Source organism: Channa argus, chromosome 21, assembly GCF_033026475.1.
Source record: "Channa argus isolate prfri chromosome 21, Channa argus male v1.0, whole genome shotgun sequence".
Lineage (NCBI taxonomy): Eukaryota > Metazoa > Chordata > Actinopteri > Anabantiformes > Channidae > Channa > Channa argus.
The window spans coordinates 14,813,707-14,841,419 of NC_090217.1; the positions used below are offsets into that span (position 1 = coordinate 14,813,707).

A 27,713-nucleotide genomic window follows, 5' to 3' on the forward strand; every position below is an offset into this window, starting at 1 on the left:
ACTAACATGGATCCTGGACTTTATGAAGGTTTCAATGTTGAAATTGGGTACGAACATACATGTTTGTATGTGTAGAAATGGAGTCCTTCCTCTGAGCACGAGGAGAGGGGCACTAATATGCCAGCCCCATTATTTTGTCAGACATGAACAAACACACAGGAGGAAAAACAAAAAAGGGAGATGTGTCATATTACAGTCTTTTAGGATTTATTCCAGGAGAAAAGACTAACGAAACACAATAAGTCCCTCTGGCTCGTGTTGTTATGGTAACTTTGATATGTGCACATGATTGTCGAAGGCATCGGATATACAAGCCCCATAAAGTCCCCCTCCTCCTCATCAAAGCACAATTAGTGCTGCCGGCAGCTCCTGCCCTTACACACAAAGGTGTCGCCAACAGGACGACAGTGCACGGGACGGGAGTTTGTCGTGGTCACATGCAAAGAGTAAATACAGCCAGCTACCTCAGCAGGCTCTGGACGCCCACAGGGAGACACGGTGTCCAAACAAGCCGCATGACTGGAGTTTAGTCCTACCAACAGTTCTCAGAGGCAAAACTTTGCTAATTTAGTTACATCGAAAGGACGAGAAGCCTTCACACCAAAAACCAACTGACCAAAACAGAGTGAGAGGGACGACGTACGGGACTTTGGCTCCCTTTGATAAAATGACACGAGAGAAAATAAGTAGAATTTAGCAGCAAACTTAACACTTATCCAGTGAGCAATGCTAGCACATAGCTAACGTAGTAAAGTTCAAGATCATAAATGGACAAAAGAAGATTTACCCCCAGACCTATAAAAAGTGCCAGCTGTGCAGCTATTGCAGTGCACAGGCTACAGTCTCAAGTGCAAATAGGTTGAAGACTGAACCTGAAACTGAAAACACTGAACCTTTGCTGTTGCAAAATAAATGCTCCAAAAACTCCCTGCACATCCAAAAACGACTTTGTATTCTTCCAATTTACACATTTGCAATGAAATAAAAACGTTTACGGTTCTGAATGGCCAATTATTTTTCCAGTTCGTGTGGAAGAAATGAATATTGAATCACTCAAATCGGCAGCATGCGATCAATCTCATTGAATGTTTGTTTGTTGGTTAGTTAACTTGTACTGACCAGTGAAATGATTTCTGCCTCTCAAAAGTGCTCGTAGAACTGAAACTTTAATCTCCCACTAAATAAACCTCAGGTTTTCACGGACTATGGCATCTCAACCTGTGCGTGTCCTTACATAATACAGAAGTACTAACATCATACAAGGGTATATAAGATAATGCAAACACACAAGGTGAACAAGGTGAATTTCTGTACTTTTTTTTGACATGCTTGTATTTTCATATTTTGTGACGTTACACTTTAGTGGCAAGGGGAAAGAGCGGAAGAGAGCAGCTCGTGGCCACCTCGTGTCTGTAACAGTGTGTTTCTGAGTCGGTCACAGCTTTGGATTTCTTCCTTTTGAATGGCAAAAACATAAGCCTGAGTTCAATAAAGGACGCTTTCACCTTCACTGGGACTGACGCTGAAGAGGTGGTGGAACACTGACGCTGTGCAGTTCTGCCGATGGCAGTCACACAGTGCTGGACAGTTTATGAAAGCAAACTTCGGTGGGGGGCGTAAAGGGGGATTCAGCTTGTTTAAAAAAATACATTAAACATTCCATAAAGAATACAATCAACTTCCCTCAGCACACACACACACACATACACACACGCACACTCTTTGACTCACACAAGCCCGAACAGCAAAACATTCATAAATATTATCTCAAAAATGATCATTCATATTCACATCTATTTACAGTAGCATGTTTAACATTGGATACTTTCCTCTCTCTTTAGCAAACAAAAACAGCGGACGCAAAACCACAGAGGAGCATAAACCGGAACCATCTGCCTGCCTCAGGGCAAACTCATACACCTACAGCGTCCCGACTGACGTGGACGTTCTCACACTTAATTAAACACATGCAGTGTTGGCTAACCACCTTTACAATGTGGCTAATTCAATAACAAAATCTCATAATTAATAAATTGAAATTGTCATAGATCTGGGATTCAGTACCTAGTATTTATCCCCTAAAACTAAACATTTTATCTTTTATTAACTCGAGTTGCTGATGTTTCCTTGAAGTTTCCTGATTCCACTTGCAAGAGAAAGCACTGACAACACACTTAAAAATGTTTAAAAAATGCATAGCAATAAATTAGTATGTATACATGGTAGTAAAGTGAATAATTAGATTAAGGTGATCACTTGAATAAAGCCCTTACATGTTTCAAATTTCCCATAGTAACATATTGGTAATTATATGCATTGACTGTGGAGTGTGGTTGGTAGAGAGAAGCTCCCTCCGTAAAAAAAGTATATAGAGTAAATGCAGGTTTCTGAAAGCTAAACTGTGTGGTTACATTCAGCCACAAACACTAGAATGTCAACTTTCTCTATGACTGATTTTGACATATACACATTTGAAAACACAGTACAACAAATCAGGTTAGCTGAGCTTTGCTCACACGCCTTTCAACTTTCTCGAATTACAGCTGGAGCAGTTGCCTGCAAAGCGTGCACAACACAACTGCAAATTTCCAGCCAATTTGTCTGAAATCAAATTAAACATCTGCCATCAGTCTGCACAAAGGCGAGAAGTGTCTGCTCAGTGTCAGTGCTGTCAACGCATATCCTGAGTTGAAAGGAACAAGTTCGGCAAATGTTGTGTAAAAGGCAATTCCAGTGTTATCTGAGGGATTTCCTATTTCAATATTGCACTTCCTCAAAGGCCTAGCTTCAAGGAGGTGGAATATGATAAAACAAATGGTCAAAATCAAAGCAACAAACATGAGATATAATTCTTTTTTAGTTGCTAGTATGGTCAAATCGTGCATCCTACATATCTCATAATGCAACTCCGTAGGGTTTCTATTAAGCCTGATGACATCATCCTCATCTTGTTTTGCTCGACTGTTTAGATCTGAATCTGAATTTAATCTCTTTTTTCAAGTAAACTGAACTTTAAGCATAAAATAGTTAGTGTTGAAATCTGTCTGGAAACCTTAAGCCAAAACCCACTATGAATATAACCTGCTAACGAGTACTGGCTGTGTAGCCTAATGCGCTTTATGCCTTTTTCCTCTGTACATAAAGATAATTTAAAACCCAACTAGCATCGTTTCTCTGGCTATAAATTGTCACTGAAGCAAGCAATCGGGGAGCAATTGTGTATTATTCCTCCAACAAATTCAGTTTACACACCTGTTTTGGGCTCAGGGCTGACGACTACAAGTAGTGTAAAAGTACTGTTGGACTGACAATGAGAAAAATATAGAGCCATCATTTCCCCTTTAAATGATACAAGCTGGACATCAATGATATACAGAAAATCAAAACACACTGGAATTGGCCTTTATGAGCTTTGCGAAAGTGATGCTGTAAGAGGACACCTTGATGCAGAGTGAGGACGGAGACATTTAAATAGAGTATTCTTCAAAAATGTTGTTGTTAAGGTTTGTTGAAGTCAAGCTCAGAACCAAACAGCTGGAGCTTCATACACAAAATGACCAAGTGAGCCCAAAGTGAATTCTAGAAAGTATTTGTAAGTCTTCCTTTACCACCATTTCTATCTCAATTCAACTTTTATCCAGCTGTGGTCGAACACCCACCTGACTTGCCTGACTTACAACTTATATAAAACCAAGTATTATGAATAATTTGCAGTTTCTTTTCAGCACCACTCTATGTAGATAAAATCAAAGCTAAATAACTTCCTCTCCTTCAGCAGCTACACTGACTAGTTCAAGTCTAGCTAATTCATCCAGAACTGTAGCATCAGCCAAATTGCCTTTGTCCCTAGCTCTAGTCTTTGGCTAAAACTCACAATAAAGGGATCAGTAGAATTGCATCTAATAAAGACATGACAATCTGATATGTGTGAGTGAGCACCCAATGTCGTACACCTCTGCCTTCGGATTTGTGTGTGAAAGGCCATTACAGCGATTTCCTGTAGTCGTATCCAAGTCAAAAGAAGGTCACATTCAAGTCAGGTTTGATTTCCATCACGAAAAACAGAGTCACATTAAACCTAGTCTAATAATTAGGCTGTGTAGTTTTGAAATTGAAATCTAAAAGGCCTTCAAATTTTTTTTGGATTGTTTTGCTACCCACTGACATTTTGTATTGTCTCTAAATCGGCCTGTTAATCACTAAGTGGTCAGGTGAAGCTTTCGAGACTGAGAAACAAAATGTAGTGTCTATTGTGATCCAAAGTCCAAAACTCAGTCCTTAATCATTAACCACAATGCCTGGACCGGGACAAAGAAATAAACTAGGAAACCAATTTGTGCTGGCACACACAGTGCAGCTGCGGTTTTCCCTGAGCACTTCTGACTAGGTGCAGCTTGACAATGCGAGAAGGTGTGATCATGGCTTCATCAGAGGGGGGGGGAAGGAACAATGGCAGGCAGCAGCTTCTCCATTTTAGATTTCTGACGTCTTTCAACCATTTTGAAATTGCATTGTACTGCCTGCAGCCCCCTTTTTTTTTTGGAAGTTAAATGGCAAGCTACGTTTAGTCACTACCATTCTAGACTGGAAGCAGCCTTCCAGTACAGAACTCTATAATCTCCTATCCAATCCTAAACTTGTGTGTCCCTTAAAGGGTAATCTTATAAAAATCTTATAAAGTAAGAAAATAAGAAAGAAATCAGAATCTTTCAGACAGTAAACAAGCTGTACAATGCTCTGACATCCACTGTGGGTTTTTTTTTTTTTTATATAAAGGTTTACAATCTTTACTCTCTCTCTGAAAAAAACGCAAGTGGATGGCAGCTCATCTGGGTCTGAGATCATTGCTGAACCTCTGTGCAAAATAGATAAAATGCTGACTCATATTTTCACACCTCAACAGTCGTGTGGTACTTTTAAAGCACTTTTTAAAGCACAGACAGACAAACAAGCCCATACGGACGTATACGAAGTGTGAAAGGTGGCATGTGTAGTGCTTTTACATGGATAAGTCATTGTCACACGCGACACTAGTAAAATTTTCGTACACAAGTGAGGCCATCGTTCAGAAGACGAGAGGGGAGTCTTGAACAATTTAAGAGAGGGGTTATGGGACATGGGTTCCTAAACGATCGGCTCACTTTTTTTTTGTCTAAAAAAAAAAAACTAAACATACCACATCATGCCCATATAAACACTGAGACAGGTTTTACTTTGCTGTAAACATTCCTCCTGTTAACACGAGCCTTTAAGTGGCACAACATTGTCTCACTTTTGGTTTCTTCTTTCCATTGCAACCTAACAGGGATATATTATCAGTAGAAACACAAAGGGGGAGCTTTGTACTAAAAAACAGTCAAACTTCGGAATGACAGCTTAAGCCTAATCTTTGCTTTAGATAAAAATTTGCATACGTTTTTGCACAGAACAAAGTCTGTGAGTTTTGGCATCCATTACTTCCATTGGAAGGCCTTTAAGAAGAGATTTCTCAGGGTTCATATGGGCGTCTGACTGTTTATGATACACACCTTAAAACCCATCCTAAAAAAAGACTTGGCGTTACACCAAGACAGCATTTAGCATAGCTTACCAATCATCTTGGCTATTGTCTTATTAATTAACAATAATTTTACTAAAATAGCATCTATATGACAATAATATGTTTGTTTCAGTACACATACCACCTTTTACCACAAATAATAAAAAAAAATTCATTTGCCACCAGTCAAACCTTAGAAAAAAAAAAAAAAATCGAAATAAAGTGGCGCAGGAAAGACCAGAATCAAGAGGGAAGTTGATGATGTTGACTGACATTGAATAAGAAGATACCAGTGGCTCCACCGCAAACCACCAATTATGGCTCAAGCAGTTCACACCCATGTGTCGTTAAAGCAACGGATCACAGCCGGCCTTACAAACTTCAACAGCGAGAGTCAGTGGCCGTGCTGTTGCTGTGGCAGGAGTAGCATGTTGGGTGTACAGTGTGGCGCTATGTGGCTTGACTCGGTGGGAGTGGGGGGGTGGGGTGGGACATAAAGTCCTCTGCTCCTCTGGGAGCAGGGCAGGGAACTAGCTGGGCGGCATCAAAGAAGAAGTGCAGTGAGGAGAGGGAGGATTGAAGAAGAGGGTGATCCCCTTCCTTTTCTGTTGTCCTCACAGTGCTGTGGCCTCCCAGCTGGTTCCCCGCGGGACCTGGCGTCACTTGGTCTCCGTGAGAACCGGGGCGGTGACTGCTGAGGGATGTGGCCTGTTCAGCTCTGCCCCTGTGGCAGGAGAAGAGGCTGCAGATGCCAGACTGCAGGGTGTCACTGGTGTGGTTACACCTGGTAGAGAGAGGACTTTGCAGTAAAATCAGCCGCATACTTGTATCACAGTATAATTGTGTACCTGTCTTACAAGTGCTTTAATGAATAAAATTCAGTGATCTGATATTTTGCATAAAGGTCAATATGGTGCAGAAACTGAAACATTTCTTTGTTACGAAAATATTTTCAAAGTGGACTTGGAGCCATGATTTGGGTTCTTTTGCCTTTCTGATGCCACCAGTGCTGCTGACTCATACTCACATTCCTTGCGTGGAGCTGCTATGTTGTTGTCTGTGGAAGAGGTTTTGCTGGCCGTTGGGTTGGTGCTCTGGCTCTGCGCCGTCTCGCCGGCCTTTTGGCTCTGAGCTGGCTGGCTCTGGCTCATCGGGCTCTGGCTTTGGGCCGGCTTCTGTGCCTGGCTCGGCCTAGTTGGTGTGTTGGAGGCGTCAATGCTGCTCCCCATGCTGCTGCCAAGCTGCAGCCGCCTCATGTGCCGGACCACGGCAGTGGCATTGAACGCTTGCTGTGGAAGGGATTCAAAATGTAAAAAAATAAAATGAATAATAATAGGTCAAAAAATCATTTTGCCTAAGTATCTTGGTTTCATAAAAGTGGTTGTGAATAAAAGGTAGTGAAACAGCATGTTAATAGCATCTATATATCAAAATAAGGTTGTTTGGCATAAGGGTTAAAACAAAATGGACTTCAATCAGTGGTGTGGGAGGGGGCTGAACTACTATTGTGATGGGTTTATTAATTGAGATTTCATTACGCTCTCCTACAACATGGGATCACTGTACTGTTACACCAGGAGAAATGATAATTATTATAACTGATTTTTCATTTCATTTGAAAATAAAGACAAGAGCCTAGTTTGAACAAACTACCACTGGTGCTAACGAAACAAAACGTACCCTCCATTTGCTCTTGGCAAAGTTCTTTCTGATCTGCCGGCTGACTGACTCATGGATGTTCTTGCACAGAGCTGTATCCCCAGCGATCCTGACACACACACACACACACACGCAGAAATTCTCTGTTAACGCTTCTGACTGAACATGTGTATATACTGATTTTATTGCTTCTTGTTAGGCTGTTTGACATTGTAATACATTTCACGTGAGTGTGTGTGTGTGTGTGTTTTTCTTACCAGGGGTGTCTGAGTGCCTGTTCACAGGTGAAACGTTTAGCTGGATCTTTTTCCATTAAACTGCCGATGAAATCCTTGGCTAGGAGAAAAAAAAAAAAGAGAGCCCATAAAATGACAATAGCTTTAGATACAAACTACACACACACACACACTCTGTACTACAGTCCTGACCAAGTTTGCAGCAAACACAAAATCAGGCTGGGGAGTGATATCTGTGTACACATACACATAAACCCGCACACACACTCATTCCTGGCAGATGATGTCAGAGGCCACAGTGGAGAGGTAGTGTGTGGTCCATATGTGCGACACAGTGGATGAAGGAGGAGGAGGAGATGAAAAACATAAGCTCACCTGAGTCTGATATGTCGTCCCAGTATGGAGCGTCAAACTCATAGTCGGCTTTGAGGATCTGTTCAAACAGCTTGGAGTCATTTTCATCGTAGAATGGAGGGTAACCACACAGCCTGCAGACAGGAAATGATTCATACAGCCAGTCATGTTTTCAATTTTTCCCTCTTTGATTCATTCATCCAACTACTTATTCAGTCCTGGGTACATGTAATAGCTAACTTAGGTTCATGTGTGAAGAAATTATACTTTATTTTGTTAAGTCTTTTATTTGGGGATGAAATGTTTAGTCAGTTAATTGGTCAATTGATCTACCAAAAAATAATGACTTTCGGCAACTGTTCATCACTAAGCGAATCGTTTAGTTTAACCATGTTTTAAGGTTTTAAATTGGGTTGCGAACAATTAGTTGAGTCATCTGAAGATATTATATCTACAGTACTTTATGACTAACATGTCATGACATATCTATATGATTTATTATCTATATGATATTTAGTCAATTTGTATTTGTATTAATGTTTTGTATTTGTTTTTAAGCATCTGGTGTCAATATCTAAAATTTTTGCCCATTTTTAGTTGTTTGTATCTGATTTATTCAAATTTTATTGCTGTTTGTCTGGACAGTTGTGGAGGACTGTGCAGACAAACAGCAACAAAAATAAAAATCACTTTGGGACGGACCAACATAATGTTGGTTTACTTTACAATAAAATCCGCATAGCAACATTATATAAATAAAGATATGGTGAGAACAGAAAACAATGTGGGGATCCAAAAGGAATTAATTTGTTATGGTGGATTTGCCTGCACATCTCTAAAGTATTGCACACAACACCGATTTTGCACACATCTGCCATCGTGTGATATACAGTATCAATATCAGGCAAATATTTTGATGCTTCAAACATAATACCCACCCCTACATTGGATAATAGGTTAAGAGATTACTGGTTCCCAGTGCTGGTCAACACAAGTCAACTATGTGGTCTGACGATTCACAATGAGCAACCAGAGCTGCTGCTCAACCAGAAACATCATCTGTACCTCATTACCCAAGCTCTGGATGAGATTTTCATAAAAACCCATTAAAATGCCGTTCTCCATCAATACAAGCACACACACACACACACACACACACACACACGAAATAAAACAAAAACACACCAGGAAGAAAGGAAGGAAGGCTGGGCTGGTCGTGAGGTTAAAAAAAATAATCCATTTGTTTTTCTGGTTTCTCAGTTGGTTAAAGACTCACCTGTCGTTCAACTCAACCTCCGCTCCAATGAACACACACACACACACACACACACACACACCCTTCATAAAGGAAGGAGGGCTACATCTGGTGTGTGAGATGCTTCCCTTTAATTTTTCTACTTTCACATTTGTTGGTGACCCAGTCGCCACTCACAATTTGTCCCAGAGAACCCGCACAAACACACACACACACACACACACACACACACACACACACACACACACACACACACACACACACATTCAGGGTTCCCAGTGATTATCATGGCTGATTAACTGATGTATTCTTTCCATCTGAGCAGCAGCTAAAAGCTAACAAAGTCTGAATCCCAACACTAATTGTGATAATTGCCAGCAGGGAGCTGCTGTTTCTCTCTACAAACACACATGGACACACACACACACATGCACTCACTTTTACCACTGAGCTGCCAGCTGAACCAAAACAAAAATCCACGTTTTACTCAATAAAATAAAAAAAAAACATAAAACAACAAAAACACATTTCACAGAAACACAAAGACACATACTTGAGGAGGCATGTAGGACCTTTCCTGAGGGCCCTTATTGACGCAACCCTCCCCAATTTCTACTGGGCTTGGACCCGGCACTGCACAGCTGGGGATGGGAATGGGCTGTTGGGGATTCAGTGTCCTGCCCAGGGACACTTTGACATATAGCCGGGACCGGGGATCGAACCATTGACCCTGAGGTCCATGGACGACTTTAGTTTAAAGTAAAAATTGAAAACACCTCAGAAACTAGTGCTAGCATCAGTGATAGCATGAGACTCAGAAGCAAACCACTACGCTCATCCAACTCCTCTTCTTCTTCTCCAGCTAATACTTGGTGCTTCTTCTTGGTGCCTTGGTTTGAGAGGAGTGTTAGACCAGAAGTAAATTCATGTATTGATTGACATTGTTGTGTTCCCTCTCCTGACCTTCTCTAAATGGCTAGAATGGTAAACCTTGCTCAAAGGCTTTTGCTATCTCTGGAATATACGTACAGGATACACCAGCAAGAAGACCTCTGCATACGTTAAACACACAAAACACTGGAAAGTTCATGCTCACTGCCACCACTCATACTTTGCATCACATTAAGTGGCTGCTGACCTCTGACCTCAGATCTGACCTCACACTTGAGATGATGTCTTTGTCAAGTGAAACACATACATAAATGGAGACAGATACAAAAACACAGACACACACGCACGTTAGAGCAACTAAATTGGAAGCTTGAAGCATCAACAGTATTTTACGCTGCACAATTTAGAGGTCATGCTCCACACACACGCGCATGCACACACACACACACACACCCCTAAACACACACATCAACTATCTTACACACTATTACAGTAAGCACACAGAGTATCGCAGCTTCCAAACACATGCACACACTCACATACCACATGTGTGTGAGAGATGCAGCCAAAGAAAAATAAAATAGGGAAAAAGAAATCTAGCCTGCTACTCCATCTCCATACAAGGGCATGCAACAGACCACAATCTGACTTTGGTGATGGCACACTAACATCATTATTTCCCACAGCACACACACAAAAGCAAGTAAAGGAAGGTACAATTAATAAGGACACACATGTGCTGAGGTACAATGTACTAGACTTGCGCTATTATGACCTTTGAAGAAAGTAGGCATGGCTCATCTGTCAGAGCAAGTTACAATTTAAGCCTTAAGTCAAACACGAACGCTGACACTACCTATTCATATGACACGAAACCACGTTTAACAGCTCTGTGTGATGTTTTATGGTTTTATGGCCTAAAACTTAGCCCATTTTAACTTTACAAGGTAATAAAAAAGGAGGTGTGATATTCACAGCTTGTTACTCTGTTCTTGAATTGGCAAAAAAAAAAAAAAAAAAAATCAGTGTATTTAAAATTGTAACTGCAGTACATTTCAATTGAGTGTTCATACAAAATGTGCCCTTACAAATATAACAAGTGATGGTACCATGTGTCCAGTTTAAGAGGAAATTAATTAATATAGTGCATTAATTTACTTGTAATAACCAAAACATGTTTTAAAACAACCAGCATCCATTGAAGCACCAAAAGAGAATATTCATTTATTAGACCAAACTAGTTGTATTTTGATAATAATGCCAAAGACATAATTAACATCTAATCTTCTAATCTTTTGGCTTTCACAGCTCAATCAAGTGACCAGCACTTACACAAAGGTGTTTCGACTCATTCCACTTATTTTCCTTCTGCTCAGGTTAAAGGATTAAGTGACCAACCCATAGGAATGATAGCTGGAATGCCCACACACAGGTCTAATCAGCTGCCATAAGTGAAAATTCCTTTCTGGGTCACAAATTTGTATTGGAGCAAAAAAAAAAAAAAAAAAAAAAATCCAGGTCAAAGAGAAAAACTGTTACTCCAGGTCTGCAGTCTCAAGTGTATACACCTACTGTAGTGAAGATTAAACTATGTGAGGGCTGTGTACTTACAGGATGTAGGCGATCACTCCGATGGACCAGCAGTCCACTGCTTTACTGTAGGGCTTCTGAGCAAGCACCTCCGGAGCTGAGAGAAAAAGAAATGATTAGATATTTTGACTACCTTGAATTTTTAATACTACCTCTTTACCTCAATTTTTGCAGTAGACTGTTTGAGCCCAGTTAAAGTTCCCACAGATTTAAAGGTCCAACATAGCTGTTTTATAAGTTTGGATTCTGAGACAATATGTGGTCTCTCATGTCTATCCAAATAAAACCACATGCCATCAACTACCGGCACGAGGTAAAGGTTTTCACAGCTCCAATACTATGTACCTGACATCAGAGAGACCTGTGGCTATTAAAGCTAAGACCTTCCTGTTGTTTTCTCTGCTCTTGGTCTTTGGGAGGTTGACCGACTTGGCCCGACCTTCCTCTGTAGCTCATTACCAAGGCCTCAGACAGAGCTGAAACTGAGCTTGTCATAATGTCCGCTCACACATACAAACACAAAGTTGGCTTGAAATGGATTTGGCAAACATACACAACACAAGCACTTAGCCTGATGTGAAAAAAATACCCATCATAATTGGGGCGAAGTATAAACTTTGCACACATGTGCAGAATCAGTATGCTTCAGTTTGTTTATGGCTCTGTCTTGCCTCATTGTGAGGCGAGTGTACTTTCTGTTGGATTTTCACACACATAGGTCAGTGTGTCTAAGTGAGTGTTGGGTTTTTACGCCAGATGCGCTTCCTGCCGCAATCCTCCCATTTTATCCGGTCTCGGGACTGGCACCAAGGTCACAAAAAACAAAAAACAAATCATTGTGAAGCATTCCAAAGAATGGAAATACTACAGTATGTAGTGTAAGACTCATTTAATTGATTGTTGAGATGCAGAAACATACATGCAAACATGGTTCCACAGCATTTATAAACATGCTATAATTAATTTCTGTTTTAAAGATTTTAAGGGAGGAACCAAATTTGTCAATGGAAATATGTCGTAAGTATAGTAACCCAAAGAAGTGATTAGATATTTTGACTACCTTGAATTTTTACTACTACCTCTCTAACTCAATTTCGCAGTAGCCTGTTGTTTTTCTTAACTACACTTGAATTTTAAAACTTGAGATGATTTAAAGCTTATAACAAAGCTGTTTTATAGCTGTCTGCACTTATATAGTGCTTTTCTACCTATTGGCACTCAAAGCACTTTACACTGCTTCTTATTCACCCATTCACACTCACACACTGATGGGGCAGCTGCTATGCAGCAGGAGCAACTAAGTTGGGGTTCAGTGTCTTGCTCAACGACACTTGTTCATGTGACTGGAGAAGGTGGGGATTGAACCAACAACTGTGAGATGGGTGGACAACTGCTCTACCTTCCTGCGCCACAGTCGCCAACTGTGTAAACTGTGCTTAAAAATCATTTCTGTGCTCAAAAGCAAACCAAGCAGAACAGAGCTTTTAAATATCAAGCAGAGTTTTGCAAGAAGCTTGCGGATGGCTACCAAGTGTGTTCAGGGGTTTCATATATTTGATACGCATGTTGTATAATCATTCTACCCACAAAAAGAACAGCTCTTAATGCACCTTCGCCATGACGTTCATGTAAACTTTCAAACGCAAATGTAAATCTGCTATTGTGCTAAGGTGGGTTTCCAGTACATTGAGGTGTGGTAACTAATGACTGTATGAGGTGAGGGAAGGCTGACTAACTTACCCACATATCCGGGGGTACCGCAGGCGGTGGACATAACATCACCACTGCCCTCCATTTTGGAAAGACCGAAGTCACTGATCATGATCTTTGACTCATCTTGAGGATTAAAATACAGCAGGTTCTCTGGCTGGAAACCGGAGACAAATAGAGAAAGAGAAATAATTATTATTTATTTCTGTTTAGTTCCATGCTGACCCACAATGCTCTGCATGTGTTGAACTACTGTCCTTCCCGCTGTATTAAATTAATTGCTGACAAGTGAGAAGGAACTGCTTGTGTAGTTTTACACTGCAAGGGAGGAGTGTGTGTGTGTTTGTTACATAGTGGAGCCCAAAATTTGTTTCGCCACTCACTTAAGATATATATGCTCCCAGAACTGAATTGTGAGTGATGGCAGGGTTTAAGGTCAGGGTGAGGTTAGCGTTAGCTTAAAATTAGGATTAGTTAGGTGCTGGTTATGATTAAGTTTATTGTAAGGCTCAAACAGTGAATTGAAGTCCATTGACAGTCCCCACACTGCAATAAAAATAAATGTGTGCATTTGTGTGTGAGTGACTGTGTTCGTTACCTTCAGGTCTCGGTGTACGATGCCCATTTGGTGCAGGTAGTTGACAGCATCCAGAACTTGTCGGATCAGTGTGCTCGCATCCTTCTCTGTATAAAATCCTTTTTCCACGATTCGGTCAAACAGCTCACCACCAGACACCCTGAAGAACAGGTAGGAATGTTTGTAAAGAACATTATTATGCATGCATGCACACACACACACACACACACACACACACACACAGCAGAAACCGGTAACAGACCGGAGAGTTTGCTGGGTCAAGATGTTGGTTAATTTACGAGGTGGACATGTTTCTAGCCAAGACTGTGAGGAAGCTGTGAGCCATGTGCTACCACACACACACACACCCACACACACACACACACACATATAACTGCAGCATTTACCGTACCTTATAAAATGTTCGCATTATAACTGAAAGTCTAATAAAAGTGGGGAAAGGAATTGTCCTGTATTTGTGTGTGTTTTCTTACACTGTGGTTACTGATTCCTGCATATTACTGATGTCAACAGCAGCAGGAAAATAAATAAAATGATGATAAACTATATAAATGATCCAAATGAAGCGATGGGGCGAAACACAGTGCATCCATAAAGTATTCATGCTTAACTTTTTCCACATTTTTTTATGTTACACCTTTATTTCAAAATGCCACTCAATTCCTGCCACCGAAAAACACCCCAACAGCATGATGCTGCCACCACCATGCTTTACTGTAGGGGTGGTATTGACCGGGTGGTGAGTTGGGCCTGGTTTCCCTACAGACATGACACTTGGCATTCAGGTCAAAGAGTTCAATCTTTGTTTCATCAGACAAGAGAATTTCTCCTTCAGGTGGGCTGTCATGTGACTTTTACTGAGGAGGGCTTCCCGTCTGGCCAGTCTACCATACAGGCCTGATTGATGGAGTGCTGCAGAGATGGTTGTTCTTCTGGAAGGTTCTCCTCTCTCCACAGAGAAATGCTGGAGCTCTTTCCGAGTGACCATCGGGTTCTTGGTTACTAAGGCCTTTCTCTCTCGATCGTTCAGTTTGGCCGGCCGGCCCACTGTAGGAAGAGTCCTGGTGGTTCCAAACTTCTTCCATTTACAGATGGAGGCCAATGTGCTCATTAGAACCTTCAATGCTGCAGACATTTTTTGTACCCTTCCCCAGATCTTTTCCTCAATACAATCTTGTCTCAGAGTCTGACATGCACTGCTAACTGTGGGACCTTATATAGACAGGTGTATGCTTTTCCAAATCATGTCCATTCAACGAGAGTGTATTTGTCTGTGTAAGCTTCAGGCATAGAAATTGATTGGGTTTGTCCCCAGAAATAAAAATAACTCTTTAGAGTAAAGGGAATTCTCTTCCTTTGTCTTCTTATCCTAAAATATAATGGAAATAAATGAAAACCCTGTAATCATCACCAACATTTTGTGAAACATCCCATTCTAAGATTCAGATTTTAGTTTGTGTTTTTGCAGCATTTTTGCAGGATAATTTACCAACCGTACAAAAAAAAAAGAAAAAAAGAAAAAAGAAAAGAAACCAAAAACCCAAGGCAAAGTTTAGAAAGTAAAATAAAAATTATGAAGGGGAGGGAAAGTGGTAAAGGACAGAATAAAACCACTAAGATGTTTGAAAAAGAAAACACTTAAAGAAGTTAATGTGCATTTTTCCCCCCTCTGGCAGATTATTTCAATAGTTTTCTCATAATTTATGGCTCCAGATCACACGATATAACTTGTTCAGTTCAGTACATACACAATGTGCGGGTGGAGCTTCTCACCTGCTGTACAGACACATAGCTCCCCCTGCTGGAATTTAAAATTACCCAAATGTCTAGGTTAGATTGTAGGTAGATTATAAACGCTAACTGTAGCAAATATGGTAATTTAAATAGGTACCATGATATGTAAAAGTAGTAACAATAGAATAATATCAGTAGTATTGGCAACTAAGCATGTCCTGCTTGGTTATACTTTGTGGTTTAAAAAACGATGAAGAACACACATAAACAAGTACCTAGTTACAAGCACAGCAGTGTATTGGTGGCCAAGGACAAACATGCATGTGCACACACACAGACACACACACACACACACACACACACACACACAGCTGCCCGGTGTATCTGTGGGGCATCGTCACAGCGACAAATGAGATTAGTGCCTGTGCACGTTAAAGTCTAATGAAGTTTCTGAGAAAAAAAAAAGCGAGAGAGAGAGAGAGAGAAGTCAGAATTAATTGCTAATCTTCTCTCTTCAAAGAGGGCAGTGACTTGTTTGGTTTCTCAGGCAGTCCTGTCTGGGAATGACAAGAAAGACCTAAACACACACACACACAGACACACACACACACACACACACGCACACAGCTAAAGGGAGATCAGCCACCAGGCTGCATGGTTGCGTAAGCCTTTGCGTAAGAGGACCATGGCAATCAGACAGGAGCACCCACACAGTGTGTATGCACATACACACACACAACCAAGGGCAGAATCGTACACACTCTTACACAAAAACCTATCAAAGCACGTGCACAAGCAAGTGCACAAAAATTTGCATACAATGTCTCTCTCTCTCTCATTAATGCACACACACACACACACCATTGTGCAGTATAAGGCTACAATGGTAATAAGTTGAAGAGAATAAACACTGATACAAGTGCAAACTTGATTTAAACTGTGAAAGTATGTATGTTGTCATGAATCACCTTGCCACTTTTAAACTCCCTCACCCTGGTTCTCTTTCCTTCCCTTCTTTTACTTTAATACTTTTTACAGAATATACGGATGTGCAATCAATCTACAATGATCTATGTTTCCCATTTACTGATAGATAAACTTTAACTAACATGTTTCCAGAGTAAATGCTGCATTGTTCTTACTTCCTCCTGTTTCACCATCTCTTCTTTGTCAGCTGATCCATTCAGAGCCAGGGAGTCGAAGCATCTCTCATGAGATAACTGTTGTGCATCCAGATTGACAGGAAGCCTTATTTCCAAATGTGAGTGTGTGTGCTGTTCCCCATGGCAGAGATAAAGAGCCAAAACAGCCTTGGGACCTGACTAATCACAGCAGATTCAAACTGCTTTATCAATTAATCACCAACAGAGGGAAGGAAAACCTCCTTATTTCTGAGGCTACACACATACCTCTAGTTTGCTTTCATTGATCCACACCATAAAAACTTCCATTAGATTAAGGCAATGCAGCGGAAACTATGATATAAACACTATAATTGTTCTACGATAAATGGCTTTCGACTTCAGGGGTCGCCACAGCGCAATGTGTTCCGCACACTTATTTGGGATGAATTATTTTTAATTTACATACTAAATAAACAAACTCAGTCTCTCAAGGATAGAATGAGAAAGCCCTATCCTTGTTTCTATTACTGTCCGTGGTGTTTCAAATGAAGACAGGCGTTCAGTGTCGGACATTATTATCAAAAAAATCTAAAAATGTAATGCAAACACTCAATGCAAAATGACATAAAAAGTAACCACCAGCACCAGAGTCACACCAAGTTACACTGGTGCCCTAAAATCATAAAAGCAATTAAATGCATTTGACTAGACATCAGACTGAAATTGATTTTTACATTTATAAGACTATTTCAGTTCAGTTTAATGAACTTGAGAAAACGCAATTAAAAGGTCAGTTCTTCAAATAAAATATTAAACTAGATCATCTAAGTTGAAATGAATAAAACACATATTTACAGTAAGTTGACCAAGCTGGTGTCCAAGAACTAGCAGTGACAAATACAATCTGCTGCATCCGTGAGAGGAAGACAAAGCAGAAGGCCTGAGACCATATGTACAAACTTTAAACGAGCAGCATTATCATACCATTTTCACACTACTCTTCCTCACCATCAGGTTTTAACTATTTCTAATGAAGGGATGCCTGTTTAGAATTTACAAACTGTACTGTGTAATTAACAGTCTGGCCTCTTCTCATGCGGCGATTCACTAGCTCTGAACACTAACAACCAAGCAGCGTGTCAAATCAGCTGAAAAGTCGCAGATGGTGTGGGACACGCTGCAAAGAAACGGGCAGACAGAAGCTCACTGCTGCCCTCCTGGCGGCAGCTTTGCAGCTTGGGGTGACATGGCCCTTACAGGTACAGTGAATCAGTATGTGGGATGTGTCAAAAAGTAATGGGTAATATGGCTTTAAGGTAATATTGAGATAGAATCGTATTTTTTGCACTATTTTTGCAAAAACATCAACAGTGCTACAGTACATTTCTATTGCATCTAAATTCTAATACTATAGCAGTACTAACATGTTCCCAGCACACTGGTGCAATTCAGACTCTCGCCCAACTGAAAAACCAAGACAACTGATCAATATGTACATGAAGCTTCTATGTTGTTTAAAATCCAGCTGGTATGGTCACATTTATACTGCCTTCAATCTTTGTGATAGGTGTGTCACAGTTCGGCTCTTCAGGGATCCATGTATTAATTAGCCCTGTCTGTCGTCCCCATTTACTAACTTTCCTTTCATTCATCTACCTGGCCTGGCTTGTAGTCTCATGTCCTTTCCATTTTCATTAGCTTGTTGGTGAATTCTCCTTGGCTGTTGCTGAGCCAAGTCCAACACGGACACCGCTACTCAGCCTTTCCGCTTTGATTGTCTTTGTCCACAATCTAACTTTAAATTGTCTCAGATTTTATGATTGAGTCTCTGAGTAATGCATTCAAGACTTGCAAGAAAATAGAAAAGCCAGAGCTTTAAAAAAAAAAGGGAATAAAATTGACTAAGATTGCAACCCAGAGTAAACAAATATAAAAAATATAATTATGAACATTAAGAAGAAGTATGAATGTGGCCTGCTGCTTACAGACTTCTTATGAATCCATCATAAACCACAGAGGAAAGGGCATCCTACAAGTAAACCAAAGACTTCACTTGTGCCACAATGGCCGTTGTGCCATTTTGTCTCAAAACTGTAAGTGTTGACTAATATGCATTTCACAAATCACAGCATCAATATAAAGTCCCTGCTGTAATTTGTGGCATTCACTGCCAAAGCTGTACTGACTGATTAGTTCCCTGTGGTTGAGGTTATGTAAGACAGACCATGATGAATGGGACAGGAAAATGGTGTCAGATAGTATCAATCTGCCAAACTGCAATTACACAGAAAATGTAAAAAAAAAATGGGATTTTTGTCGGTTGAAATAATAACTGTCATCTCAATAATACAATTACAACAAATACAGTTGCTTACTGCAATAGTGCTTGTAGATTGAAACCCCAACTTTGGGCTTAGTATACATGTTTGCTAAAGGACTGTTGAGTTTGTGCTTACGTGTAGATAAAACACAACCTACTGGACGTAAAAGCTTAATGTTAAACACTTCAGATGCACTGCTTAAGAAGAACAGCCTGCAGTACTAAAGCTAGAAGAAAATGAAGCCTGAACGTCCCTCTGATGCATTCCTCTGAATTTTATATATAAACTGTAACATTTTTATACAGGAAAGCAAGTCTCTAAATCTCTCTACATTTAACATGCAGACACCTAAAAACAATCTGAAAATTCAAAAATGCCCAGATGATTCTCTCAAACTATCCAAAAGTTTGGCAAAAAACGTCAAACAAACAGCAATTAGTTTGATGAAAGCTACTAAGGGACATTAGAATTAATTTTTTATACTAAGTCCATTATTTATTTAGCTCTAGCATGCCACAGAGCTCCCTAGAAAAAAGTGAACTTTCTTAAAGGACGACTTCACCAATTTTGCACTTGCTTTCCAGGGCTTTAGTTTAGTTTAAATGTACATTCATGTTTCTTAACTTCCCTCTGACTTTTCTATATTGACATATTTATCTGCTTCTAGCTGAAAAACTCCTCCAGATAACATCACCCAGAGGAGTTTTTCATCATTAGGAGTTTAGATAATGTCATTCGGGGGGAGCTGTGGAAAAGCAGGCTGACCACAATTACAAACTCCATAGTATGAGCAACATGACAACATAAAATTAACTGAAGGTTCCTTTTAAGTGATGTCATCTGGAGGCATTTTTCAGCCAGAAGTAAAGAGATATTTTCATAGAGGGAAGTTTATTGGCATTTATGTACATGTAGTAACCAAAGTAGAAACAAAAGAAACAAGTTCAAAATCCGTGAATAGGTCCTTTAAATTATAAACTTTACATTTTCAAACTAACAGTGTGAAAAATTGATTAATTATGACAAATGAGCAGCATCTTTCTTTTAGTTGTTGGTAAGTTATTATAATTATAAATATGAATTCAATTCAACGCTGTGGAAAAGAAACAGTGACATTTCAAAACTCACAACAAATCTGTCATCCTTATAATGCTGCCTGCTGCATTTCTCGGGGTTGTTCTAAAATGTTATAACCCAGATATTACCTTTAACCCTGTAACTATGGCAACTAACCCATATTCCATGAGCAGATGGTACCTGGAAAAAAAAAAATGAAAGAAATGGAAAATACAAGCGAGCTGCAGAAAGGCAAGACATGATGAAGATGGAAATAAGGTGTGAGAGGAGAGAAAGCATTGAAGTGTAACAAGTAGAGGGCAGATGGTGTGACAGAGGACTGACAAATGACGAAGGGGTTCAGGGAGGTGCGTGGGAGGACAGAGGAGCAGAGGTTGGGTCTTACTTGATACTGTCTCTTCCAGAATTCAATAAAATTAGACGTCTTTCTCCGGTAAAACAATTCACATTCTTTCAAATAGTAATAAAATACAACCACAGCCTCTACAGTCCAAATCTCTCGAGATGATGGCTTATTGACTATTATTACTTGCACAGAAAAAACAGACATAACCAGCAGTATTTATAATAAAGTTAATTGCTAAACAGGTGTAATAGCAAACATTTCAGTATAATTTATACTCTTAAGTGCTTTTCTTGTTTAAAAGGGCATTTTAAGTTATATGCAGTACTGTAAGCGGGTGGTATTTGCCTTTAACATCGACCGGTTTCAAAGTTAATTCAGATGTGAATCAGGATTATTACTGTTTGCTTCTCACGTAAGCAGCAGCGAAGTAACAAACAGGAGGTGGCAGGCAGCCAGGAAAACAGACATGCTCTTAACTGGTTTATTCATGACAACAGGAAACTCAATCAAAAGGTTAACACTGTACTTAAACAGCTTAATTGGAGTAAGACCTTTGACTGGAGTCTAGCCAGCAGAAGATCTTGAGGTGATGTAACCACCTTTTCAGCAGAAATGTTGAAGGAACCCAGCTCTGTGAAAGCCCGGATAAGATTAATTTAGCATTTGGTTGGCTAAAAAAAATAACAATGACTGATTAATCCCCGTTTGTGTTTTGACCATTGTTGCTTGCTCATGTTTAATAATATTAATAATCATAATTATGATTATTGATATTTGATTGATCCCTATAGGGACATTCTCATTGGATGGCTGCACATAAATTATGGCCCTACTATGAGGGTTCGCTGTCTTGGCCAAGGCCACCAGGAATCAGTACACCAAACCTTGGAGTCCTTAAACAACTGTTCTACCAAATGAGCCACAGCCCCCCCAGTGACAATGAGCTTTAGTTAGGTACTTTGTTCTACCTCAGGTGTAGGCAGTTTATGGTTGGTGTGTAGCTGACACATCAGTGGGAGGCAGGACGTCTTGAGGTCTGCCAGGAAAAAGAGTTGCATTGTTTAAATTACCCTCAATGTGAACATATAATCCGCTGACATCAGGTTGTAAACATAGCCAGGGCTTTGTAATCCGCAGCCACGACTTCCACTTGGTTGAAAAGATTCCAGCATGAATGCCAAACTTCCAAGGCAGCCTCTCCTCTTATGTAAGAGGCTGTGACCTTGTGAAGCAGGTTAGTAGGGCACCCATGGGTAAAGCATGGTCAATCCTTCTACGCTCTGTGGCTGACCAGCAAAGCAGGCAACGGATGAAATACAGGTCCTGCGGGTGTGTGGTGTGTGGGAGGATAGGTGGGCTTTGTGTGTGTGTTTGTGTTTGTGAGTGGGAGATGTCATCTCAGTAGAACCATTACTAAAGTGAAAAGCATGTGTGTGTGTGTGTGTGTGTGTGTTTGGGTTGAGAGAACAACAGAATTAAAAACGTAAAAAAGACAAGAGATGAGGTATTGTGAATTTTTACCTCATGTTTGTCTCTCAACATAAAAAAAGGATTATATGTTTTAAGTAATAAATTTCACATTTCAAATGAAACCCAAAATCAAATGCTCACAGCAGTATCAGTGGACTTTCAGGCTGACAGCTTATCATTTCATTCTTGATGTTTGCTTTACTCAGCAACTGAGTACAGTAGTTTTACTCACAAGAGATAAAAAAAAAAACGTAGCTACAGAAAGTTTCCCAAACACAGCGTCCTACGTTTCCCATAAAACTACTAGCATCTTAAACTCAAATGAGATTGGCCTAAGGGAGAGGGTCTAAGATGCTCTCTCCTAAGGGTCTGCAAACACTTCAAAAATTCTAGAGAAAAACAAATTAATGTAATCTAAAAAAAAAACACTGAGTGATTCAGTTCTGCAAATTCAGTAGAACAAAGTTTCCAGCACCACATCTTTACAGTATCTTAGGAGATACAACAGGAAGAAGTCATATTTAACTTCATAGAAACATATTATGTACAAGTGACACTTAGTGACAAGTAAGATAAACTTACTAGCCAGATCTTGTACTAAATACTAAATACATGGGGGGTCTTATGAATCAATTCTAGACCAGCTCCGTCTTCTTTGTTTTTAACAAAGGTTTTCATTTAAAAGTATTACAGTAAGACTAATGCATTAAAGTATGGGTTGCTGACCATGCATCACCACGACTGGTCTGGGAATTTAATTTCATGTCCTCTCCCCTCATTTCATATTGTCTCTGTACCATCAACATTAAAATGATATGATGCCCAAAAAGAAGCTAGAAAAAAAAAGAAATTAGCCTCAAAATTAAGCTCATGACAAGTGAATGACACATGCAGCACAGAGCTCACTTTCACCTGGTACTGTAAATGATCTCAGGGACAGTTCCATTTATCAACATATCGACCTCCCAAAACCCTGGTTAGAGAGCATTAAAAACTTCAACTCACAGTTGCATTATCAGGTAGAGGTGGTCAGGACTCTCATAGATGTCCTCTAGTGCCACAATGTTCTCATGCTTGATCCTGAAAAAAAAAAGATAAGCCATTAGTGAAGCCTTCTGATCACAAACTTAACACATTTTCAGAACTAACTGAATTTTAATTCTAATGATTAGCCAGACAAATTGCTTCCTGATTAGGTTTCTTTTCAAATCATCTTTCCTCTGCATTTGCTGGTTAATAAGCATCTGTTGGCTTCAGGGAGGCTCATCCTGACAACACAATTGCACATAAAGGTCCATTTAGTAGCTTTCTTGGAGCTTTCCATCTCTATTACAATCTGTCAGATGCCAATGCCCAGTCCGAACATCAAGAATTGACAAGTTGCGTGATTGTGAGAAGTGGCTGAAAGCTTCTGGAAAATGGTGTATTTTGACATAACAATTTTTTGCCAAACTATAATTTCCAGTGTAAAGAATTTAAGACTCTATTTTCTTTCATTTCATTTCCTTCAAGCACATATTTTTCAGGGATTCTAACCAACAACTTCTTAAGGAGCCATTTTGTACAAAATCTTTCTTAATATTTCTTAAATGTAATCTTTTCCATGGTTACCGCACAGTGATGGGGGTAATTCCATCTTCCATGGAAAATGGGCCTAAGTGAGTGTACATTTGTTTTTCTCATACCTTGTAGGAACACAATTGATGTTGTGTGTGGGTTAATCATCTTATGCATTGTGAATAGAGTTAACTTCCCAGAGTCTCTCTCTCACAAACACACACACACACACACACACACACACACATAGGCACGCACAGGAGGCGGACAGGTGAGCATCCAACACTTATTATGGAATGTCTGATTTCTGCAACGACAGGCAGATGCTGAACTGCAGAGGTGAGACGTGAATCACAAACACACACACACACACACACACACACACACACACAAAAGGGATAATGTGTGTGTTTTTTAAGCCCTGCCTGCGAAAATGAAGGGCTGGAAGTAAACAGCCTGAGAATAACGGAGAATAACACCAGGGTGCTTTCAGAAATAACCCTCTCATACATCCCAGAGTTGATGCTGCCGGTAGGTTCATTCATAGACCTCTTCTACATGTGTATTCTGTTACTGCTCTTACCTCTGTCACTGTTGGAGCAACTGAAATATGTGGCATCTTCATCAAAATGAAATGTACTGAACTAAACCTTTCACTTAGTTCAGTTAGGAACAAAAAAAAAGCCTATCACAGCTGTTATAGAACAAGAGGCAGGGTACACTGTGGACACGTCGCCAGTCTATCTCAGAGCCAACACAGAGAGACATACACAGACAGACAAGGACACTAACATTCAGGTCTTTGGACATTTTTGAGTAACAAATTAAACTAACATGGATGTAGTGTGGGAGAAAACCCATCCAAGGGGAGAACATGCAAACTCCACACAGAAAGGCCAGGGTCAACCAGGGGGACGCAAAATTGCAATCTTCTAGCTGTGAGGGTGCAGCGCTAAGCACTCTGTAACTGTGCTGCCTGCCCGAGGATGAACTGCAAAACAATCAAAATGATTTGATCTTTGCACTCCTCCAAAGTAAGTCTTTGAGTCTGTGAGAGCTTCAGCTCGGTCTGCTCTGGAGAAACAGTAACATCTTGCTGTTTTGTGCCAAGTATGCAGCAGATTTCTCTTCAAAGCCGACCTAGTGCCGTACACTGCCAGGCTGCTAAGTGATGCTCTCATTTGTTTAGAGTAATCACACTCATTTGAATAAATGATTGTCTGCGTCTCTCTCTCATTACTGGAGGCCATTCTCATTTTCTCCAATGTTTCACAGCACAGCTAAATTAACAAATATATTGTATTTAATAGCATAATACATCTTCCTTGTCACAGAAGCCCAGTAGTTTGACATGACTGTGTCGTTGTGCGTTGTGTGATAAGGGAACAAAGTAGGAGTTTTCTTTTAAGAGTCCTTTTTTGTATCTTTACTTTCCTTCCATGTAACTAGCTGCAGCAAATTCCACTTAAACACTGTGTCCAAACATGGAAGCTCGTTCCAACAAAACTGTCTCGCTTGCAGCACAAATGCCGAATAAGCTTTTGCAGCTTCCAACTAACAATTTTCTGGCTCACATTACAATGTAAAAATATTATGCTGACTGTTCCTGGCTTTTAAAAGAACAATATACTGGATAGATGGCTTAAATTGGGAATATTCAAATAAATATATTTAATATTTGCAACTCTCAGAATTGTTCCTACACTATTTCTCAGTTTTAAAGTGGTTTTTATTGGGGGGGTTTGTATACTTAAATAAACCAAAAGTCCAAGCATGCACTAAAGGGCTAACATGTATCTGGAGAAATATGACCATAAGGAGAGCTTTTATCATTAGCCAAGGTGTAAGGAATTTTCCAACAGAAAAAGTGCATGACTACTTTCAAAAACAACTTTTTAAGATGTACAATTTTAGCAATTATAGATCAACAGGGTTTCTGTTTGTCAAACGCGATTCTATGTGTTACTACTGTACAGCTGTTTTTGTGCTCCATTATTCAGGCGCACGGTTTCAGTCGTGAAGCGTTTATATGAGGTAGGTGGGCTGTGGATCGTGACCCGGGGGGCTGGGGGGGTTTCGAAGGGAGGGGTGGTCGTGATGCGAGGAAGAGAGACAAGATGCACAGTTGCCCCGGTAACCAAGAATTAGGAGCCGTGTGTGTATGTGTGAGCGTGCGTGTTACAGCACTCACTTCCTCAGCACAGCAATCTCATTCTCAATGCTGCTCTCTTTCCCCTTTAGAGCTTTTTTAGGGATGCACTTCACCGCAAACATCCTTCCGGTAAGCTTCTCTTGGGCCAGGACCACCTCGGAAAACGCTCCTCTGTGAACGGATCAATAAAAAGTCATGTTAGTCACAACCAGCTTGTTTACCATATATTAGGAACTTCCATTCTCTGGTGTCCTACTGTTTTATGATCAAAGCAGAGCAGAGGAAAACAAAATCCACTGAATAATCTCAAATAGAGCAACTCATTTCTAAATTGACATTCTCACATAACTCAAAATAATGATCAATACAAAAAGGGACACTGAGTGACGCTCTAATCTCTGACAAATATGTTGTTTAAGCGTGTTACAGCTGGCAACACTGTCTTTATATTGTGATAAATTGTTAAATGTGTTTAGTCAAGACATTTCATTCAGTAAGCTTAGACTGTTAGACAGTCAGAACTCTCTAACCACAGTTTTACTCCAAAAAAAAAACGATTGAGAAAACTTCCACAGATTGAGTAGCCAGCTGATTATGGAAGTAATCATACCAAAAAAAAAACTCACAATACAATATTACTGCAATAGACCTGGACTACAGTAAAATAAAATGCAGCAAACCTCACTTTGCCAAGCAGATGGCTGCCAGACTGAAAAAAGGGAAGACAACATCGATGTAATAAAAACTGAATGTCTTCCGGCATTTTGCCTTTTGAGGTTCCATCTACTGAACATCTGTATCAGGCAGAAATTGACTATGCATTGGTAATGTGTTTGGATCTACCAAGGGTAAAATTACAGCGATAATTCGTTTGATCAGATTGACTGCTATAGTGGAAAATAATTTCGATTTGCTGTTTCGCACATATAAACTGAGGAGGCTCAATAACAATCATAACACCAATATCAAGCAAAATAACTGGAGGTTTTAATTCAGCTAAGCCTTTCATTCCCTGTGTGTGTGTGTGTGTTTGTTTGTGTGTGTGCATGAAGACAAGCAGGGTGATGAATGAAGATGAGGCTATTGTGAGTTAATCTGCCTGAACTAAGCATTGACTCCTGTCAATTTGCCTCCAGCTTAACCAGTGCTGCATTAGAGTAAACATGTCTTTATTAATATCTCTTCTCTCACTTTTTCACCCTTCCTATTTTCCAGTTATCCATATGCAACAGGCCATATTCAGCTGACACAAATCCAGATGTATAACATTCTAAGATCTGCTAAATGCGCAGCAATATCAAATCTAAGACCACAGGAAGGCTCCTTTAAGTTGCTTTGTGGCCTGGCTGCTAGCACCCTTTCTAACCTTTGTACCCACGTGAGCCTGTAGATAGTTTAGCTGGTTAACCATAGGTAGTTTACCACTTCACCACTGTGCTGCAAACAGGTGTGACCAATATACACCAATATCCAGTGTTTGAATGGACAAACGTGTGTGAACCTGCCATTGGTGTGTGACAGATGCTCATCACGCCGCACCCCAAGCAACATTAGCTTTCAATTTAAGCTCTTTAAGCACTTCGCCACTCAGTCAGTAGTGTTTCCATTACCTGTACCAGCTCTTGGGATCAACTTGAATAAATGTAATTATTTAACATGTCATCTAGTGCCATTATCAAATCAGAAGAAACTCAGCAAAGAGCCTCATAGGGCTACTAGCCTGACTGGACACTCGTAAGTTATTATGTTGCCTTTTATGAAGCACATGATAGCTTGTTTGATAAAGATCATAACAATCATTACAATAAAGAAAAAAAGCTGCCTAAAGCTGTCACTTTCACGAGAAGGAATATACACACCGGTGTGTGTAAGAAAGAAAGAAAGAATGGACTATTCATTTATATTTCAACATTACTGTACTAACCCAGTTGTGTTGATTAAACATCGTAATATCTGTCATGGCTTATTGAAAGGTTTCAAGAACCCACAGAATAATTCATTTCCACTTCTCCATGTTACATTCGTCTGCTTGGAAAATGAGTTTTACCTCAGGTTGCCTTTCGTTTAGTTCACCGCACAACTAAACAAACTGCAAACCTC

At 40.0% G+C, this 27,713-nt stretch overlaps 1 protein-coding gene across 1 annotated transcript in view; it reads right to left on the bottom strand.

Moving 5' to 3' along the window:
• Window positions 1–190: 190 nt before the first annotated feature.
• Window positions 191–27,713, bottom strand: part of camk1da (calcium/calmodulin-dependent protein kinase 1Da) — a 48,872-nt gene continuing 21,349 nt past the window's right edge. Inside the window, exons 2-11 of the mRNA XM_067490122.1 lie at window positions 25,653–25,784; window positions 22,910–22,984; window positions 13,833–13,971; window positions 13,265–13,391; window positions 11,546–11,621; window positions 7,810–7,922; window positions 7,456–7,534; window positions 7,220–7,307; window positions 6,567–6,828; window positions 191–6,323 (exon numbers count right to left, since the gene is read on the bottom strand). Of these exons, the coding sequence (XP_067346223.1) occupies window positions 6,199–6,323; window positions 6,567–6,828; window positions 7,220–7,307; window positions 7,456–7,534; window positions 7,810–7,922; window positions 11,546–11,621; window positions 13,265–13,391; window positions 13,833–13,971; window positions 22,910–22,984; window positions 25,653–25,784 (1,216 nt within the window). The 3' untranslated portion in view covers window positions 191–6,198. The remainder of the gene's footprint in view (window positions 6,324–6,566; window positions 6,829–7,219; window positions 7,308–7,455; window positions 7,535–7,809; window positions 7,923–11,545; window positions 11,622–13,264; window positions 13,392–13,832; window positions 13,972–22,909; window positions 22,985–25,652; window positions 25,785–27,713) is intronic.